Genomic DNA, 22014 nt, shown 5'->3' with positions numbered 1-22014 from the left:
TGGTAAATCATATATAAAATTATAGATATTTACCATGGTACCATATAATCTAGGTATTATTTATCTTGGGCCTTGTGTCAGTGTAACTTGAAGGCTATTAAATGCATGCTAGAAAGGAAGGAAGTGAATTTAATACCTTAAGTTACTGGGGTTTGGGGTGGACAACTTAAGCTGCTTACAATTTTTGATATATTCAGATGTCTAAAAAGATTTATTTTAATAGACAATAGGTAATAGACACAGTTCCAGAGCGATCTGTTCTATGGTGTGTCTTGTTCAACATGTCCATAAATAACCTGAAAAAGACGTTGAGCAGCAGGATGAGAAAATTTTTCACATGATACCAAGTTATTCATCATGGTAAGACAAAGCAATACTGTGAAGAATTACAAAAGAATCTTATGTAACTGGGTAGCTAAGCAATCAAATGACAAATTAAATTATTCTTGATGAATGATGTAGTGATAAACCATGGGGAAAACCGTGAGGAAGACATACCTATCTTCACATATAAAATGATGGGCTGTGGACTAAGCATTACCAATGAAGAGTAGTTTCTGGGGTTCTGGCACATAAAGTTGCATGAAAATGTCAGATTACTGCTTAGGAACTGTTAAATCCATATTAAAAGTAAGAAATTAATAGAAAGAAAAAGCAGTAAAATTCAACAAAGAGCATTGCTGTAACTCTTGTATAAGGGCAGCACAATTCATCCACATCTTGAATGTTGTGGGTATTTCCAATACAGGGGTTAAGAGGCGCCAAATGAAGTTAACTAAGATCAACATTCAAAACACAAAATCAAAAGTAAGTCTTAGTTCATTAGATTGTGTACGTGAGGAACAAATTCCAAAAGGACACTGAATGCTGGAAATTTACTTGGGTTCAAGAAGAGCCTAAACAGGTAATTGGATGAAAAAATCCATTGACAGTTACTAGGCACACAGAAAGCAACTAAGCTCAGGGAGTCAGCTACACTGAAAATAGTTGGAGGCAGGGAGAGATTCTGGAAGAGTATTATTTGTACTTACCATTTTCTTTGTCCCAGATAATTACTTAATTACTTCTGGACAATATTGTAGTTTGTATATGAATCTATGAATCTAAGTAAACCTTGGTCTATACCACTATGGTCATTCTCGTGTATTATGTGTATATATGTGTGTGTACACACCCCACCACCACCCCACCCCACGCCCCCCCCCCGCACACACACTCACCCCCCCCACACACACACACACCCAAACACCACAACATACACACATATATATATATACATAAAAAATTATGCAGTATATACTTGTATTATAGATACATCTAAACACATACATACATATATATAAATATATCAAAATATGTTGCTTACAAACACTGCCATCCTTAATAAGGCAACGGGTTTCACAGGACAGCTAGTGCAAACTGGCAAAACAAAGTACAGTTCATTATTTCCATGACTATTTAGCAATAAACATACACTGAAAAGATGTTAAAGCATGACACTAAAATAGCTTATAATTTCACACAGGAACAGGATTCTGAGAAGTTAAATATAGTTCTCAGTTAATTATCCCAGCAGGAAGTAAAATGGTTATAAAACAGATTGGTAAATCTGTTGGATATGCCTTCTTTTTCCAAATATAGTGAAAGATACCGGCTCAAGTATCTCTGTAAAACACAGTGATGAGCCAGATTCACCACTGGTATGAATTTACTGTTATGATTTCTATAAAATTCTCTCCCAAAACTTCTTTCCTCCATATTTTACATAACCCATCAGTATGTCTCCATTTTATATATTTTCATTTGCTGATGGATCTTCTTTATCACCAAATAATATTGTCACTCTAATTGTCAAGAAATAAAGTTTTTCTATGAAAAAAATATTCTTTAAAACAGTGACAAGTGAAAATATTTCAACAACTTGAACAGAAATTCACAAATGCATTGCACTTCTAAAAATGAGACAAAAGTGTTGGGGTTTGGAGTATCATAATGTGGAAAATGTAATTCAAAACTGTGTTTTTTAACTGGATTTTTTTTTCTTACAGTAACACATTAGTACTTTTCTAGATGTAAAATACTTTCTTTATATGTTCTTCATTATTGCTAAAGTTAGGAATATTAGATTTATTTCAATAAGCCTCTTATTTTATGTGCAACACATGCAGAAAGATTATTGTCCAAAGTCAAAACATCCAAAGAAACTAGAGAAATGTCAGTAATAAATACATGGAATTAAGAAGCCATGCTATAATGTTATATAACCATTTGTAAAGAGATTTTGTGAATGTTTAATTGCTCCAATAATAAAGTTAAGGTCTGATCATTAAGTGTTTATATGTATTAAAGATAAGAGGAATGTAAATACCAGTCACGTGTTAATGGGTGATGATGTCCCCAACAGGTTTATTTGCAATTTGATCCTAGGGAAGCAAAATCACAATTTATTTATATAAGGAAGGCAAGTGATTCAATTCTTGGAATAGTAACATGCACAATGGCATTGTCTTCTCAGATCCTAGATTTATCAGTGCTCACCTGATACCAGAGAGTGACAATCCAGAAGATGACAAAATCTATTTCTTCTTCCGCGAAAATGCAATTGATGGAGAGCACACTGGAAAAGCCACCCATGCCAGAATAGGGCAGATCTGCAAGGTAAAGTGATGATGTCTTCACGTGAGATTGAATACACTTGCAGGATGCTTTGCAAGTGATTTTAGAAACTGCATTAGAAACTGTTAAATATTGTGAATTTTGAATTAATAAAATGAATGAATGAATGAATGAATGAATGAATGAATGAATGAAAAAAACCCAATGTCAGTACTGACACTGTCATTGTACTAAAGCAGAGATCATCCCAAGTGAAAACCAGTTAGGGCATAACACAACCAAAGGTATACTATTCAGTTCTTCTGTGGCTGGGGAAGCTCCTCAAACCACAATGTTTTATTTAAAAAGTCATAGGCATCTTCTGAGGTTTAGACTGTGTCTGGAAAAGCGAAAATCTTTTGCAGGAAATGTGATACTGTCAGGTAGGGCAAAAACATTTGAAGAATTTACTTTTTAAGGGAAAGTTAATTCCTTTCCATTCCCACGTTAGTGAAAATCTTTAAAACACAGGCAAAGGAAGATTTAACAAAACAGTTGTTTAAGCTTAGCTGTGGAAATGGGCAACCATTCAGTAGACCCCTAGTTGTAAATGACCAAATATTTTTCTGACAGACTTTGAAAAAGACCTCTACAAATGAAATTATATTAATTGACGTTGTAGCTTTGGCAGCTATGATATTTATGGTAACATTTCATGTTAATCCATAAGCTCAATTTCAGTTTACCCCCTCAAATCCAGAGGTAGCTGCTTGAAAACCAATTACCCCGTAAGTACAGAGTCCTTGGTGCACTTTACTCGTAAGTTTTGCAGCTGTCCAACTGATCCCACTGTTCTGACATTTTTATCTACATTTGCAACTTGCATTGCTACTTATTTGCTACCCAGTTAAGAATAATAAACGCCTTCATCTTTACCAGGACATAACAGCCTGGGAGCCCTGCAGCAAAACTTTCTGCCTGTCTGTCTGTCTCCAGTGTTACATACATATTACAATACATAAAGAGGTTTTGGGGTTTGGTTTTGTTTTTTAAATGATGTGCTACTATGAAATAAGTTGCAATACAGTGTGAAATCAGAGTGTTTCAGAATTAGTGTCTTTGATAACATAATGCTTTTGTGTGTCGAAGGTGAATTCTGTTTTCTATAAGTAGCATCTTGTGGTTATTTACTGTATTTTTTCTGTACTCTGTTGATGCTTCAAAGACTGTTACTAGATATTAATGCAAAATACTTTTGTTATTAGAATGACTTTGGTGGACACAGGAGCCTTGTTAACAAATGGACAACTTTCCTCAAAGCCCGTCTGATTTGTTCTGTGCCAGGACCCAATGGCATTGACACACACTTTGATGAACTACGTAAGTGCCAGAAATGGTTTTGAACACAGAAGTGTTTTCAGGTATAATCCATACGATTTTAACTTAGTTTTCTTTTCTGTCTCTTGTTATTATTGCAGAGGATGTGTTCCTAATGAACTCAAAAGACCCTAAAAATCCAATAGTCTATGGAGTGTTTACAACTTCCAGGTATAGAATGTATCATTTTACTTGCATGGAAACTTGGGTGGCTGCTTGTTTTGAAGAGGTCTCTTTGTTAAAAATGTCTTTAAGAAACACAAAATTTTCTTAACCTTTGAACTGAGAAGTAAGTGGCACTAAGAAGTAATGAATTAGGTTTCTCTTCTTATGAGCAATGTACATCATCACTCTGAAGCCAGTAATCACAAAGACTATCAGTTTCTCAGGCTGTTCTTGTGGCTGAATTGGCTTTTTATAGTGGGGATCAGAATTTGTAGGCCTTTCCGCACAGACCTGGAAAAAATAACACAAGGATAAATATGCTTGTTTGGGGGCAGGGTAAAACAGAAAACTGTGGTGTGCAAAACTGGCTACTCAAGGAGTAAAAAATATTGCTGAAACCTGGAAAGTTTAACAATCTTTCAAAAGTTCACTAATTGAATCACATACAACTGTGATTTGAATGTTTCAGTTTCATTGTGCTTTCACGAAGAACAAAATTATACTTGTTGCTTTGGCCTGAGAAAGGTTTCCAGCACTAGTTGCATCACCGCATTTCTCTGTGAAGGACAAAAGTTTTAGTTTCTAAACAGAAAGAATATTTCTAGTGATACACAGGCATAGAAGAGGGAGATTTACCATTCCTTACTGTCTTCTGTAAGAAATCTCAAGGTAAGGAACAACACGGAATTTTCAATGTGGGCTGCCCAAATGACGGAAGAGACTGCTAAAAAAAATAGAAAAATGCGAAGTGTAGGAAAGAATTGAATAGTTCTCTAGGGACAGCCCTGTTGAAGTTTACTCAAATTGGGGCTTTGGCCTTCTGGGGACAATATGTTTTAAATAGTGGAATAGCAGCCATCTGCTTAGGAAAATGTCTGAGAGATCGTATCAGTTATGCTGAACTTTCACGGGAGGTGAGTTAGGATTGCTCTGAGAGCATGTCAGAGTTCTGATAGTCAGCACATGCAATAAATTAGAAAGCAACAAGCTGCTATTCCCATAGCGCTTCCATTCCATTAAACTGACTGATAATTTAAAGAACCTAATTTGATTTCTTCTTCCCTCATTTTTAGCAATATCTTCAAGGGGTCAGCAGTGTGTATGTACAGCATGACTGATGTGAGGAGGGTATTTCTTGGTCCCTATGCCCACCGAGATGGTCCAAACTACCAGTGGGTTCCCTACCAGGGGCGAGTGCCATATCCACGGCCAGGAACTGTAAGTACCCTAATAAATATAGTAATCTAAAAAGGGAAAACTATGGAAAATATTTCCATACATTACATGGTCCTTGAGCTGAGATCCAGGAAAGAAACAAAAAGAGAGAAGGAAAAGGAAGGGAAGGTAACAATTCCTCCAGGCCAAAAATTTACTGATTTTCTTGTGAAGTATGAAACTGCGTAGCTGGATTTTAGTTTTGGCAATCATATTAACAACTTCAGCAGAAGTCTGAGCAATGGCTGGAGAACTTTACAGAATGTCAAATGTTTAATAAATTACTCTGCATTATCCTATCCTTGGAACTTTTCTTTTTTCCAAATATTTGCTGAGCCATTCTTAGTGAGAATGAACAGAAAACAGACCATCTGCCTGGCTGCTAAGAAACTCTTAATTGTTCTTGACATTAAAGCTAGTACAGTGACAGATATTTCTGCAATGGATGATAAAGTGACTATAATAAGTCGTAAGTTCCACGATTTTGAAAACTATGCTTCTACCCATTTCTCTGGGTTTAGTTTGTGAATGACTAAAATATCAGTATATATAAGACATCCATATTTACAATCCCAACCAATGTAATCACATTCTACAAATATTTAACTGCCTTCAAAGTTACCACTAGTCTAAGAAGATAGGATATTTATGAAAAAAAAAAGGCATTAATTTTATTCATTGAGTTACCTCCTTAACCAGTGTAAATGAGCTTGGCCCATTTAAGATCTGAAATATCATTGCTGAATATTAAATATATGTGTATACGTGTACATGTAAAAATGTAAATGTAAATAATGTATCTGTATATAATATTATTTTTAAAGTCTACTTAAATATAAAGCACAAAACAAGCCAGGAATAACTTTGATCCTTTCTTTTAAATCATCAGATTTTCTACTTTTGTCTGATATGTTTTGAAATTGTTCTTTCAAACCTGATCTTTCAACTGTTCTCCAACAGTTGGACAATATATATGCTCAGTCTAATGAAAATTACTTCCTAAGCAAAAGAAAACAGTGGTTCCCTGACAGCCAGATTCCTCAGCACTCCTCACTCCCTCACTATGACTGCTAAAGGGATTCCTAATTTTTTCCAGAGTTAAAATACAATCTGTGCAGCATGGGAGAAGTTTCATTTCTTATTTGATGCTGAACTTTTTTTTTTTTTAATTACTTTAGTTAATGCTGATATGTCAGAGTGGGTTTTTTTGAAGTTGTATTGTTTTACATCCCTGAGGAAAATGTGAATGAGTAGCTCTTTTTGGTATTTCTTGTATAGCTAATGTCATCTGCTTTTCGGTCTCACAGACTTAATAAGTTAGTATTCATTATTCTGTTTATTTATATTCCTCTTTGATTCCAGTATTGATTAACCTTTCTAAACAAAAGCAAATAACAGATAATATGTAAAACTACAGACAGAGAAGAAGGTTACAGGTTTCTATCACAGAAATATACTGGGCTAAAGGACTGCTGCACAGTGTCTCTGTTACATTCATTCCTCCGCAGAGATCGGATGCAGCTCTATGGAGATTCTGAATGCACAACTCAAATATTTGCCCTAGAGACTGGCAATGCAGTTCTGCCTGACTCAGAGTCTGTGAGTTACTCCAAGACTTGTCTGAAGGTCTTGAACTGAGATCAACACAGGAGAATAATGACTTGATCAAATTCCCAAGAACGAGCAGAAAAACAAGGACCCAAATCCAGACACTAAGTGACTGAGTGACCTAAGCCACCAGATCTTTAACTGAAGTAGGGAAATACATTTGTTGCACACAGGGGTGGTTTGTTTTTTTTCTGGCTACCCTCTTTTTTTAAAAAGTGCTTTTTACTCTTACAATTCACTATAACTTACTTACACTAAGATTTCAAAGTGAGAAGATGTTCAGATTAAATTGTAAACAGTTTTCTTGCCTGAGTGTGAATATGATCCCAAATTATACATTTCTACATAGCCCTGCAGACGTGTTATGTAGTGCAAGGGGCCGTGCCACTGTAAATCATGTTAATTAAAGAGTGGCTGAGGCCATCATCTTCTCCTAGTCCACTGCCAGTGACTCTAATCCTAGTGTCTATCACTTTGAAAAAGATTTTTTCCCCTCCTCACAGTTGCTAAAGTAATTCTGATGTATTGGTAGGAAAAAACTGAATTTTAAAATGAGAAACATTTCTGGCTGAAAAGAAACTTTTTGTTTCTAAAGTGATAAAATTGGATGCATTCTCAATGGCTTGTAGACCTGTTGAGAATAAAGAAGGAAGGTTTTTGAAGTTCCTTTAGATGTCAGATTTGTGGCTTCCCTTTCCAAGAAATGGGGAAAGGGAAGGGAGAAACAAAACTTGAGCTTCTTACAGTGGTTTAGTTCCAGATCACACTGCAGTTAAACAGTGCTGAATTACCTGAGGAATTTAACTGGTGAGGTGCCAGTACACTTCTTGAGCATCTTATGACATGCCCAAGTAAAGAAAAAGGAGTTAATGTTGTTGTGTTTTTTTTAAAGTTAGAAGACTTTGTAAAGGATTCTACATCAGCTTCACATTTTATGAAGGAGTTGCCAGGATTTTTACTTTAAATTCTATAGAACATTTTTTCTTTTTTTTTTTTTTTTTTTTGAAAGTTTTACCAATATTTGGAAGAAGAGGGAGGATTTTAATATATATACCTAATCTTGAATGAGGTACATTCATATCTGACTTTCTGTGAATTCAGCTGCAGAGCTCAAGTTTTTTCTGCTTCATAGTACCAAAGATCTGTCTTCAGTTATGACCAAAGCACTTCTGGTTCCTGCTGAAATGTAGCTATTGGATTCCCTAATAGGCCAGTTAGGGGATAGCTTAGTTAATGCCTCCTGACTGATCAAGACCCCTGACATGGCATACTGGGGACCAGCAAGTGGAAGTGGATGTTAAATGCAAGAGTTCTGTGATTCTATTTGAATCCAAGATCAAGCTCATTTCTCCAAACTTTTTCAGAGTATTTCTATTCATGCTTGTCTTTTGGCATCTGAAAACTTTCTATTTCCCTGCTATCAGTGGTATTGATTAGGTATATAAACACGAGTACTGATGAAGTGCCTTGCCAATTAGCTTGACCTAGACCCACTAATATCAAAAGCATTTTTGCTGTCATTAGCATCAAAGATAATGTCTTTGTTGTGTATCCTGCTTTTGTAACCATAACATAAGTAAACATAACAGGACTTTCCTCCTCAGGACAACTATTCTATTCTGTCCTATTCCATTATTCTGTTGTATCTCTGACTTTATGTGAGTTTAAATTCTTCTGCAAGCAATTTGGACTATGGATGTGCTAAACTTCACTTACTGATGGTGCCCATTTCATTCCATTGAAAAGGAAGGGAGTGATAGCAATAAGAGTTTGATTTCATCTTTGTCAGTTTCCTGAACTGGGGTGGGATGAATGTGAGCCACAGCATAGTTCAGGTAATGCACTTTAAACTTCAGACACAAAGACACAAAGTTACTGTCATTTTTTTATTCTCAGAAAAGCATGGGATCCAAGGAGCAGTCTGGCTCTCACAATTGGGAGTCTCATTTAGACACACAGAATTATGACATTAATTCTGCATAATATATATCTTGGTCAACATTGCTGCAAGTAAAATCCATTGTTAGAAAATGAGCCAGAAAATAAATATTCAAGCAACTGAAACACAGCTGAAATTCATTTACTTAAAATTGAAATGAATATTTATTTACTGGGTTTTTTAGTGTTTGCCCAGCTGCAATTAACAATACTTAGTTCTTGTGTAGTGATTTTTATACTTGACACACTTTACATATATTATCTAATTAGTCATTATCTAATTAATCTGAGTAATTAGTATTGAACTGTAGATAGAATATTAATGAAGATATAAAGCAAACTAAAAATTTAAGTGTAGAATTTTAAACACAATTTTTTAGACAGACAATGGTTTGGCCAATGGTTATAAAAAGCCTATCTGATTTTCTCTTTGTAATATTTCAATGCAAGAAAGCAAGAAAGTGTAATAATAAAAAGGCTGAAAAAATGTTGACACAATAGAGAACTAACTTGCTCTCTGCTTAGTCTGCTCCACACACATTAATCAAATATTCTCACTCCCTCTCTTCCTTCTTTCCATACCATGGAATGGAACCGAATGCAGGAATTTGCTTACTAACAAATAAGCCATAAAGGGACAATTTACACTTCATATGTCCATGCTAGAAGCATCCCTGTGCTGAGTATAACAAATACTCTTTTTGACAACATTGATTTTTTAATTTAATTTCTGATGAATTATTAATAATTTGAATCAAGGTGACAGCAAAGACAATTGATTTATTCTGCTGAGCATCCTGCAAGGTCTGGATTCTTGGTTAATAAGATGTTGTCCTCTAGGTTTTTAATTTAATTGGAAGATATTTTATATGTGGATATAAAGGGCAAATTATCTAGGGCATTTTAGCACCAGCTGTTTATATTTCATGTTCAGATGCCACAAGCGTAACTATCGTCAACTGGGTTTCAGAATTTTTATATGTCTTAAGTAGGTATCTGAACAGGTTAGGAGTGGGGGACAACAAGTTCTTTGCCAAATATCTTTGGACTGGTGATTTAATGCCATTGTGTCTCATTTTCTTCATCCATGCAACATTACTAACACACTGCTAATACTTATGTTAAAGAAATGTCTAATTGTTCATAAAATACTAACCAGTTCTGCAGATGAAATGAGGGCAAATGGTGGTGATTAGCCACAGTTCTTGAGTGTCCCCATGGGGATATGTGGTATGTGAACATGGAGGAATACTGCTGTGGCTACCAAAGCCGTGGTCTTACCTCTCCTTCCCTTTTCAGCCTTTATTTTTTGCTCACATTGGGAAAATGTGAGCAAAATGTGAAAAGCAGAACCCTCAGTTTTTCACAGTTTAGAGGGAAAACTGTCTGGCCCACCCACAGCTATGTAAGGGAGCAAAGGGGCTCTTTACTGTGTTACTTCATGTGGACCAGATTAATGCCAAGGGGACACCAACTTTTCTCTTACTGCACAATGTGCAACACTGAGGAGTTATTTCAGTTATTTAGTGAGACTCTTCTCACCTACCTTCACATGAACAGTATCATCAGCAATACACAGAGAAGGCTTTCTTTAGAATCAATGGATACATTTAGGAGATGATTCATTTGATTTGATTTAGTGTAACAGGAGCCACATTATTGGGACTACACACATGACATGGGTTTGTTGAGACAAGCAAGAGTTCAAAAAGTCAGTAGAACAGGGAGTTGTCTCAACATTTAAGGATTTGGTTCTTCAGAGAGGAACTGACTTCCAGACGACTTCTGAAGACAATACTTTGAAACGAAGAATGGTGACATAATTAATTAACTTTCTGTTGAATACATAACCGGGTACTGAAATGGCTTACGTCATATTGAATGATTTTGGATAACTCAGGAATTCTTCCTTCTGCCAGTTAAAGTCTAAAACTAATCAGTGAATGACTGAAAATCCTTTTGCACTGCATAGTGCTAAGAAAAGTTATGTATAAAGTTCATTTGCATTCTGTTAACCATATTGATTTAAATACGGAATGAAAAAAAAAGACTTTTAATGACAGGATTAACATTTGCTGCCCATCATGAAACACTTAGATCCCCTGACATATTTAAATAGAGACTGCAGCATCTGGGATTATTGTAATGAAACAGATTTCTAATGCTTTTTCTAGTGATTGATAACAAAATATCAAACATTTCCTTTATTTCCAGTGTCCCAGTAAAACATTTGGAGGCTTTGATTCCACCAAGGACCTTCCTGATGAAGTTATAACATTTGCAAGAAGTCATCCAGCTATGTATAACCCAGTATTCCCCATCAACAACCGTCCAATCATGATCAAAACAGATGTGGATTACCAGTTCACACAGATAGTAGTAGATCGAGTAGATGCAGAAGATGGCCAATATGATGTGATGTTCATTGGCACAGGTGAGAAGTCTTGACTTTACACTGTATCCTCCTCCAGGCATTATGGAGACATAGACCAGATAAAATTTCATACTCTGAAAGACAGAACATTGACAGAACAATGTACACCTGTGAAAATTTGGGACAAGACTCAAAACTGGGAGTGGGGCAGGGAGGTCTTTTTTACATATATTTGCTGATACTGGTTCAGGCTACAACCTGCATAGCTTAATTCTTTAGGAGCTTTGCCAACTGGATTAAGATCAAACCACTCTCTTTTCAACTGCTGTTATTAGGGAATTTTATTAGAAATATCTTGCCTTATTAGTTATAATTTAGTATTAAAATGAGGGCTTTGAGGTACCCATTATGAAGTGCAGCATAAGAAGTATTAACATCGATTAGGCAAGTATCCAGGTATGGGAAATGTCTTGTGTGCCTTTCAGGTATTTCAAGTATTGCCTTAAAATGGCCAGCTCTTGAGCCAGAAGAGTGCATCATTTTACTTAAGATGAAGGTATCTGGCACACACAAAGTGTTTCAAGAAGAGCTGATATTCAAACATAAAACTTGATATCCTTTCCAAAGCATTTGTGGAATCATAAAGCTTGGGCATTTTATGACAGCGGAAATGTGCACTCAGAAAAGACATTTTTTTCCAGGAAGGTAAGAATGAGAAACAACAGTGGCCAGAAATGAGCTGATATGCATTTGCCTGAGTTTGGTGGCTTCAGAGCTATGCTGGTTAGCAGTTGGTGGATCTACTTCTTCACCTTTGAAGATTTTCATTAGTTGACTGGTGTTTCAGTTATGTTGAATAAAAGTATTTTAAACATCTGTTGAACATAATTGCTAGTAATTACACATTGGCATCACGTAGCCAAAACAAATCAAACCAAATCCCGTGTTCTTTTCAGCTTTGGACCAAAAAATACCCGTCTGTCTGTGTGATAACAGTCCAATTTTTGACTTGCTTTAAGTAGAGTTCTGGTCCTCTAGACATGAGGTCAGATTTCCAGAGCAATAAATCTCAAACTTTCTTTCATGTTGATGTCTGAAATATATTATGAGTAAACTGAGAGCTGATGAAGCTTTGTATACCAAACACAGTGCATGCATAGCAATTTGGAACATTTATTGCAGGAAATGCATCTCTGCAGAGTGTCCCAGCTCTTTAAAGCTGTGAACTGAGTTATTAGATACCAGTGCTACAATATGTTCTTCCATAAAACATCGAAAAGCAGTTTTATTTGATTTTAGACAACACATATATTTTCCATCACACATTAGAGACTTCAGTGCCATCTACAACTGGCAGTGTTTTGTGCCTTTCAATGGATGTTCTCTGACCTGATTCAGCCCAGAAAAAATGTAACAGCAGTATTCCACTTGGCTGTGATGTGAGGGAACAAGCCCTTAAGCATCCACAGTATGATGCTGAAGAAACAGGAGGAGTTGATTTATGTCTACATCTTGAGCACAAGAGGTGGCATTTATCTCACCAAAATTTGGCATTCAGTCTAAGAAAGATGTATTGGCTTCTGCAAGGGAAAGAGAGAAGTACTTCCAGAGAGAGATTCATTGCACTTTCTTCAAAACCTCTATTAGAGTAAGATGAAGAGTTACGCAGAAGTTCCTGTTTTTCAGGCAGTACAGGAAGACTTGTAAACCTGAGCTATAGCTTTTATATAGTTATCATTACCTATAGTGGTTCTTATCTAAATTAGTGAGGCAAGCTCTCCCTCTGAAAGCCCCTCAGTGATACCTAGCTCTTACTTTTCTGTTGGGAATTTAGTCATTCACTTCATTCCCGAAACCGCTAATATTCAGGTGTGTGGTAAGTGCTCTGGATCCCATGCACCACTGCTGATGGTTGTGCCCAAGAACTGTAAGAAAAGTATTAAATGTTTATTAACTGCATTAGCCAAAAGAGATTTCGGCACCAAACCCCCAGCTTTGTAAGTGCAGAGTGTTATTCTTTCTTGAAATACTACTTTTGTCTGCAGAAATTGTTCTTCCAGCAGGAGTTTGTACCCACATAGGACAAAAACAGGCGTTACAACACCTGTGCTTGGAGCTGAGGCACAAAACAGACTCCATGCTCCTCTGAGCTCACTGGCCTCACTGCAGCTTTCGGAATGAGGACAGGGCATCCTCCACATGTGGGGGGTGGGAGGGGGAGTGGGGGGAAGGGGCAGAACTGAGGCCCTGCCTGCCTTCTGCCAGAAAGCCGCGCTGAGCCGGCTGGTCAAAGTCAAAGGAACCAGAAAGCGATACACAATCAGTGCACATTACATCTTCCCCAAGCAAACAAACTGGGGAGCAGATTAGGGACTCTAGTCATAGTCCAGTTTCCCACTTGATGATCTTAACCTATGGCAAACCCAGAATTAAGCTCTCTGGGGTATGACTAGGTTTTTCTGGGTAGGTGTGTCCCATCAGATTAGATACATTTCTCTGTATTTTCCCATTGCTGTTGCGGCAATCTACATTATTCCCACATGCTGTTGAACTTCAGTATGTTGAAGAAATACCTTTTTTTTCCCCCCATTTTCATTGAATAACTGATGATAATTGAACACAACATAATTAATAGCCACCCAGTGTGGTCACATTTTCCTTTCCTGTGGGTGAAATCTAGCCCAGTAGTTTCTTTCCCACTGTGATTGTACCAGCAGGTTTTGCAATGGAAATAGTATCATATCGGTACGCTTGAAATTATATCAGAAAGAAACAGGATTTAAGATATGCACTTAATGCATATCCTGAGTGTCTGATGTTTGGGATCATTTGGCACAGTCAAGGTACATCTGTCAGTAAAGCAAATTAATAACAGTAATCTTATCTTACTGAGCAGAGCCTATTGATCCTAAAGGAGAAGCCTGATTCCATTTGTGTGAAATTGTTTGAAATACTACTCTGCAAAATTTGATCTAGAACTCAGATAAAGCCCCACTTCGGTACCTGTGGCCTGACCAGAGTCTCCGTAGTGATTAACACAGTGTATCTTTGACCTCAGAGGCTTTCTTGAGCATCAAGCAGCTGTAATTGTTGCAGGATCCACTTAAAAGTCAGACCTTTTGTTGAAACAGCATTATGTGGGGAACTGATGTCTGCTCAGTGCCCATGCAGGCTCCACAGTTTCCCTAGTGCTCTTTTATCTTTATTTCTCGAATATGGCGTTTGATGGATTGTGACTGAGGACAGTCATAGTGCAACACAGACTGCAGTCATGACACTGTTATATTTACTAGACCAGAGTTCTTTTATTTTACTCATACAATGTATTTTTCTCAAAACCACAGTCATCAAATTATCAGGATAATTAGGGAAATGAACTCATCCATTAAATTACAGATACAAATAATGCTAAATTATCTGTTGTTCTGAATTACTTTATTGAAGAAGTGTGATTTTTTTTTCTTTTTGTTTTAAATTTTATATTGCATTTGTTCTGTATTGTTCTCAGTATTTCTTGAATTAAATATGTTCAATTAGTAGCAGTAACCATAATGAAAACCAATTCCAAAACAACTTACCTAGTTATTTTACTAGCTTACTTTGTACATGTAGGTGCCTAAATAAATAGAAAGTTGTGCTTTGCTTTGTTATTGTTCTTGTTTTAAGAAACAACTGTTATTTTCTTCTTTAAAAAAAGAAAAATCTATGGGTTTGTGCTTAATGAAACAGTGATTCATATATTTTGTGGGGAAAATATTCACTTCTTTCTAGAATTCCAAAATACATGTTTAGAAACCAGTATCTGCTTAAAAGGGAGCAGATGGAAAAATCAAAATCTCAGTTCTACAGGATATTCTAGGATATCTAGAGTATTTTAATCCAAATTCATGTAAAGAATTTGAAGTACTGGAATTTTCTTGTGAAATCAATAGCTTTAAGGTAGTTATAAAAACATTTTCAATGTGTAATCTGATTCAATTCCATATGTATTTTCAATGTAGAGTTGTCATCTTTTCAATCAGCCATTTCAACTAACACACACAAATATGTACACATACAAAATATGTTTTGATTTTGTGAAATTGATGGTTAATTCTGGTTTTGAGAATGTTGACCTTTTTAATTCCGTTGCTTTGAGAATTTTATCCACTTAAAATGCCTTATCTTTTCCTAAACTACTACTGCTGTAGAACGTGCAACATGAAAAGTCCTCAAGGACGTAGTTGTTATTGCTGTGACACATTTACATGGCACTACACTTGGCTGGTTAAAAAGAAAAGTTACATACAGAATGTTTCCATTCCAGGGAGTCTGCAGTGATTTGTACCAACCTAGAAATGATTTTTTGTTGTTGTTGTTGTTCCCTGAAAATTCTGCTCAGGGAAACATCTAAATAAATCACAGATGCAGCTGTAAAGTCTCATAAAGATGGTCTTAAGTCTCAGCCATATTCACAATATGGCTCAGGAATTTCAAGCATTGGCCCTGTTGATGTTAAAGCCAATAGCAGAACTCCAAGAATGTAAATGGATATCGTATTAAAATGCTGGCACACATGTATATCTAAACAGAAGATACAATTTGTATTGCTTTTTACCCCTCAGCAAAGACCAGTATCTAACACACAAAGAAATGCAGATGCCTTAAGGGGCTTATACATCTTAGGTACTTTGTTTGACACAGGGAAGATCACATGTACTTAAGAGATCTAACAGCTTCATCTGTCTAACAACATTTGTCCAGATGTTTTTATATCCAAACTGAGCCTTCTGACAGCATCTTCACATGCATTTTAAGAATGACAAACATCATATTCAAAATGGGCAATAAAACATGCCTGGGTAAATTTAGTGCATTTCCCTGAATTAAATGCCTGAAACATCTGTCATTTTATACTGTCACTTAAATAGTATTTCAGTCCTTTTCATTCTTTAATAACTATAGTAGTATTTATCTTCTTTGTTGCATTTTGATAATTAAAAGACTTCAGTGAAATGTCCTACTGAAATTCAGTGTTATTCTAGGTTATTTTCAATAGCGGTTGGTATTTTGAACAACTAGTGCTTAGAGATATGTAGCTTCACAGTCTTTATACATGAAATAATTATATACTACAAGAAACTCTGGCTCCTCTGAAGCTGAGTTATGCATCTTAAGCACCTGAAAGCATGGGTTGTTTAGTTTTGGTGGGTTTTTTTTTCCTTTTTTTGTGTTTCCTTTTCAAGATATTGGAACAGTTCTTAAAGTGGTTTCAATTCCTAAGGAGACTTGGCATGAATTAGAGGAAGTCTTGCTGGAAGAAATGACAGTCTTTCGGGTAAGTGCAGCTAAATTTCAAGTGTCAGGTTGTAGATTTTGCTGTGGACAGCTGTGAACTAAACCACTTGCAGTCTAGCCAAGGAATAGCCTGGCATAGACCTCTAATTAGCTTGTCATTTAGAGACCCAGACACTAGTAAAAATAAACCTTGAAACTTTCAGTGCTAGCTGGAGGTTAATGATAAAAGACATTGCATTCTGAGCTCTTGTTTTGTGGTTTAAAAAGTAAATTAGTATCTCTCAGCCTTAGAACTGTTACATGCTATAGTTAAGTGTGTATCTGTGCAAGTTTGGGAATAATGCCTGTCTGTTTTCTCCCACAGAGATATGCACACAAATTATATAATTGCATCAACTCTTAACACTCTTCAGACTATCAGCATAATGTAACTAGGATGATAGTTTAGGAAAAAAAAAAGAAAAAAAAAAAGGTGATCCGCACAGATTTCTTATGCCTAACAATCTGAGAAGCAAAGGAAGTGTTTATGTTTTTAAAGGTGACTTTAGGGTATCGTTTTCATGGTTTGACACAAGACACCATAAACACCCCCTAATTTTTAGTACTTTCTTGTGAAAATCAGTCTCTTCCATTTTTCCTATCTGAGCTACCTAAAAAGTAAGGCATCCCACAGGCACTCCTGCAAGTTGAGGCTGAGTAAACCTTTCAAACACTTTCCAGACAGAACCCAGGGATGTCTTGTGTTTCGTACACAACAACGAATCATTTACATTCCCCATGTTATTCTTTTTGTCAGTGCCAGTTTTATGGCACCATTTCACAAGATCCAGGCTTTTGTGGGGTTGATACCTAGCTGGGAGTGTGAGGTTAATCTGACAGCATGAAGATGATTCTGGCATGCTCAGTGAGCCCCATGTCCTGTGGTCCCACTCCTGATGTGCTAACAAGGACTGTGCTCCGAACCTGCCACAGGGGCCCAGCCACCATGTCCTCATCATACTCTGTTGCCATCCATTTATCTTTGGTTTCTGAACAGACACAACATGCTTAAACAGAGCTTGTATATCTTTTTTATTTTTTTATTTTTTTTCTTATGGACACTCTTCCCTTTACTGGTACCAATCTTGCACAGAAACCACTGTTTTGAGTGCAAGATACCACTGGAAAACAGATACTTCTGTTTCTGCAATCCATGTTTTTTATAAGGGCAGAAATATAGGGTCTTTTCTTTCTTTTTTTTTTTTTTTTTTTTAAGCAGAAAAATAAAGTAGAAACTATGAGGAAAAAATGAGACAAGTAATTTGTGGCTCCCAGCTTTTTTCTTCTTTTTTTATACACGCAAAAGTCATTACATTAATGCAGGGTAATTTGGCAATTGTTGATAATGTATGAGTTTCTTCCCTAAATGAAGAAGTGCCAAGCTAAAGGAGATCAGAGAAATATAAAAGAAAGAAAATAAATGGAGTGAAAGTTTTATTTCAGAAAGGCTTCACACAAGTAGAATGGTTAATAGCAAATTCAGATCTGGTACTTTACTTCAGATGTGTATTTATTCATTGCAGAAAACAATTTTAGTGTTCTGATCTACTTGAAAGCTCATTTATCTCCTTTGGCACGTATTTAAGCCTTAAAGAGTGCATTAATGTACTTCAGTGGAATAAGAATTTGTATGTGTAAGAAATGGGTCTTTCAATAGGGAATTTGCAACAAATTTTGCATGTGCCTTAATCAAATGTAAGTTTTCTTTAGTTACTAAAGAGTCTTGTGCATCATAAACAATGTATTTTGATGCTTAAACTGCAGTGTGCTGAATACAATGTTTTCCATTTATAATTCCAGAAAACTGAAAATCTTCCATGTGTTACATCAATAACAAATACCTCTTTTAACCCCATTTCTGCAATATTTCTCTGAACACCTGAGCAAACAGACTAATGAGTTCAATTTTCATTCAAATGTTACACTTAATTGATGCTTTCTAATATAAGGTCTATTAACCCATTTGTAAAGGCAAGTCCACATGCATAACATCCACTGACCCATATCAGATTCTCTCAGGGTAAGCCAGCTGAAAGCTACACAAGTGTAAAAGCTTAATAGGGACTTTATTAAAGTACATAGCCAAAAGTATGATGCGTGGGATCAATAGCAGGTTTTTAGATGAAATAAAATTCATATAGAATTGACTTGCACACTTTGTAACCAAATTATGCCACTTATGCTCAAGATTAAAATCTGTTCAAGCCACTAGGCCTAAAAGGTGTAACAATCTTTTAATCAGATTTAAATACACTCATTCTGTTAAATATTTCCTACAGTCTATAATGTAAGAAAATAGATTTTAGTTTCACATCTGCTTACTACAAATAAGTGTAATTAAGAGTACACTTAGCTTAGAGAACAGTAACTCCCCTAATGACATATTTGGATGATTAAATAATGGGTATTCCATGCTGCAAAAAACCTCTTGCCAATTTCAGTTCTGTGTTCTGCAAATACGAGCAACTTCTTTGTATGTGACTAATGTATTGCAGTCAACAAGTTTATGCTTGGGATTAGAGCTTGTTCTTATGAATAAAATTTCACAGGAGTGGTTTTTTTCACCTTGATATGGTTAAAATCTGTTGCTTATTTCAGTGTCATCACCTTTAATATATAGTATCTACATCGTTTCTACATATTTGGTACAGCCATTATTATTTTCATATTACCTGGGAGGTTCTTTAAATGTAGTTTTAATATTAAGTGTGGAAATTAATTTCAAGATATGAAACTAGTAACAAAGTAATCACAATGAAACTGTTATAATCATGGAAAATTATATGTCTACAATCAACACAGCAATCAAAGATGCACCCAGATATGTACATGCATTCTAATTCACTTACAGCTAGAAATTATTGTAGTGCAAAAAACAAGAAGCACTATTACTAATGAATGTCTAGTTTAATTTCAGGGTTTCTAGGTTGGGCAAATAGAATTTTAGCAGAATTTTTATGTTTATAGAGTTACAGAGCACAATTTAGATTTTAACTCTCTTTTTTTTTTTCTTCCCACCCCCCCTTAGGAACCCACTGTTATTTCAGCAATGAAGATTTCCACAAAACAGGTACTATGTGCACAAACTTTAAATCACTTTTAAATATTTATTGGTCTCTGTCTTTTAGAGACAGTAACTTGGCAGCCAGTAGAGACATATTAATTACAGCAGCAGCATCACATCCCTTTACATAAACATCAGTAGTTTCTCAGGAAAATGTGACAAGGAAAGCAGAAAGGAAAAGTCTAGTTTGTGTTACTGGTAAGGTGGAAACTAAACACAAACTGGTCTGGAGTCTGGAGGCTCTCTAGAAAAAAAGCCCAACACATTATGGCATGTTGACATGACAGAGAAACTGTTCAAAGGGAGTGGCCAGACATGGTCCATTACTTTAATGGGACTAGTTCTTGTGCCTGTAGGAATAGTATTGGATAAAATGCAGATAGTGAAAGCAAAGATGGGAAATGAGACATCCTCCCATCTTTCTGCCCAATGCCCATTCCATTTCTGGTCGTGCACCATTCGGCTTTAATAAAGAGGGTAGATGTAATTTAGTCCAAATTTTCCATGGCCTTCTGATTCAGTGACACGGTTAGGATATGGGTTTCAGACTCCAGAATTTGTATTTCCTACTTCCTGTCAAGTACACTAACTTCTTAAAGAAAAGATATGTAGTATAGCCTTCATTGTAGAGCAGACCGTAACTAAAATGAATTGGACTTCTCAGTGGGTGGAGGTAAAGTTTTGTCTGATTTACAGTAAAGGTGATTCCTGCATTTCTGAGCAAATAGGCAATTATTATTAGACTTTTTTGTGAAGCAGCTGGTGAATTATGTAGTTGTGCAAAGAATACTGGGTTGTAGTCCAGGAGCAAAGTGGGTATTAGGGGCATATCTTCCAGCTCTGCCTGGAATTAAGTAGATGGATCCCAGCTGTTGTCATTTCCTGTCTAAGGAGTCTGAGTCATAAAATTTAACATCAAATTTAACATAATAAAACTTCCCCACCCCACACCCCTCTGTTTGTGTTGATTTGGAGCCTAATTGGGTAAATATAAGCAACTTATTCACACTCATTAACTTTTCCATTAATGTCATTGTCAGTAAAGAAAGGATTTGGTATTACTTCTAGGACTGGGTACACTAAAAATTTGGTGTGTTACAAATAAGATTGAGTTAATTCATGTACCTCACTCTATACAATATTGAACAGAAGTTGAATTCATTCTGTAATGGACAGAGCCCAGTATTATGTTTGAAATGCTGCATATTTAATTCAGAATTCACAGTATTTGGGAAAGTTGTCTGAAAACAGTCACATCTTTGACAGAAAACATTTTGAGAACACTTCTAACATAGTTTACCACCTAAAACAACAATAATGGCAGGACAAAAAAAATGTACTATTGAATGCTGGGATATTTAAAAACAAACCTGTCAAGTTGTATATATGTTCACATCATACCAAAATGCTCTGCTTTGGATTATTTTTATAAGTAGATTCCCTTAAAGCAGCCAATCATATTTGATGGTGGACCATGCATTTTCATACTTGTTCTTCAAAGCATCTTTAGTTATTCAGGAGAGATTACAATTTTTCCTGAGTCTTTTGAAAACAAATTTACACTGCTAAACTTGTTTAACACTAAAAAAGAGCATAAACCACAAGTTTTTCAGGCAGAATTAAGCTCATGAAAAATCAACCAACCTCAGGCTAAAAGTGACAGAATCATGATACAGTATGACAGCTTTTGGCGCGGTGTCTTTGTATCAAATAAGTATATAACAACATGTTTCCATTTTATACTTATGATTTAAAAATACTGTAGTTCTATAACTCAAACACTTTTTTCATTGTGTTCTGATAGGCAGGATGGTTTTCATATAACAGCATGATAATTCTAGGCATTGTAGAAAGCGGGAGCATGAAATGTAAACAGTAAAACCAACATATCTTACTGAATAACTTTAAAGCAATCACTTTGTTTTAGTTTTTTCACTAACAATTCTTTCATCCAATTCTAAAAATGTGGTACAAGCTGTTTCTTCTTGGTTTAAAATGTTTTGCTACACTGGTTGTTCAAAGCTACCTCTTTTGCCATTGTGCTAATATGGTATGCTACAAATTACTTCTTTTCCTAAAGACCAAAATCTCAAAGTTCTTCAGAGGCAGAACTTAACTTGAGTTTTGAATTATATAGACCTCTACAGCTCCTGTGTCTCTCTCTGAGTATGAATTTGGCCCTTGAGCGAGAGTGATTTTGAGTAAGGAAATCTAGTCTTTATGTGCAAGACTAAAACTTTTTACAGTCTTTCTCAATGCTTCTGTCTTTAACTCAGCGAAATTTTATTTTCTCAGTGAAGCTATGTATCCCTCCTGATTGTGTTCAGAGCCTTAGGCTTGTGTAACCTTATCACCTCAACAA

General features: G+C 35.8%; 1 protein-coding gene across 1 annotated transcript in view; it reads left to right on the top strand.

Annotated features, from left to right (window-relative positions):
- Positions 1-22014, top strand: part of SEMA3A (semaphorin 3A) — a 177644-nt gene that overhangs the window by 138533 nt on the left and 17097 nt on the right. Inside the window, exons 7-13 of the mRNA XM_080392039.1 lie at positions 2516-2658; positions 3861-3975; positions 4074-4143; positions 5211-5355; positions 11113-11332; positions 16498-16589; positions 19617-19658. Of these exons, the coding sequence (XP_080248165.1) occupies positions 2516-2658; positions 3861-3975; positions 4074-4143; positions 5211-5355; positions 11113-11332; positions 16498-16589; positions 19617-19658 (827 nt within the window). The remainder of the gene's footprint in view (positions 1-2515; positions 2659-3860; positions 3976-4073; positions 4144-5210; positions 5356-11112; positions 11333-16497; positions 16590-19616; positions 19659-22014) is intronic.

The sequence above is a fragment of the Falco punctatus genome, assembly GCF_963210335.1.
Source record: "Falco punctatus genome assembly, chromosome: 6".
Taxonomy (NCBI): domain Eukaryota; kingdom Metazoa; phylum Chordata; class Aves; order Falconiformes; family Falconidae; genus Falco; species Falco punctatus.
Note: the sequence above shows the minus strand (reverse complement) of the source record. Positions and strands in the feature narration are given on the sequence as shown.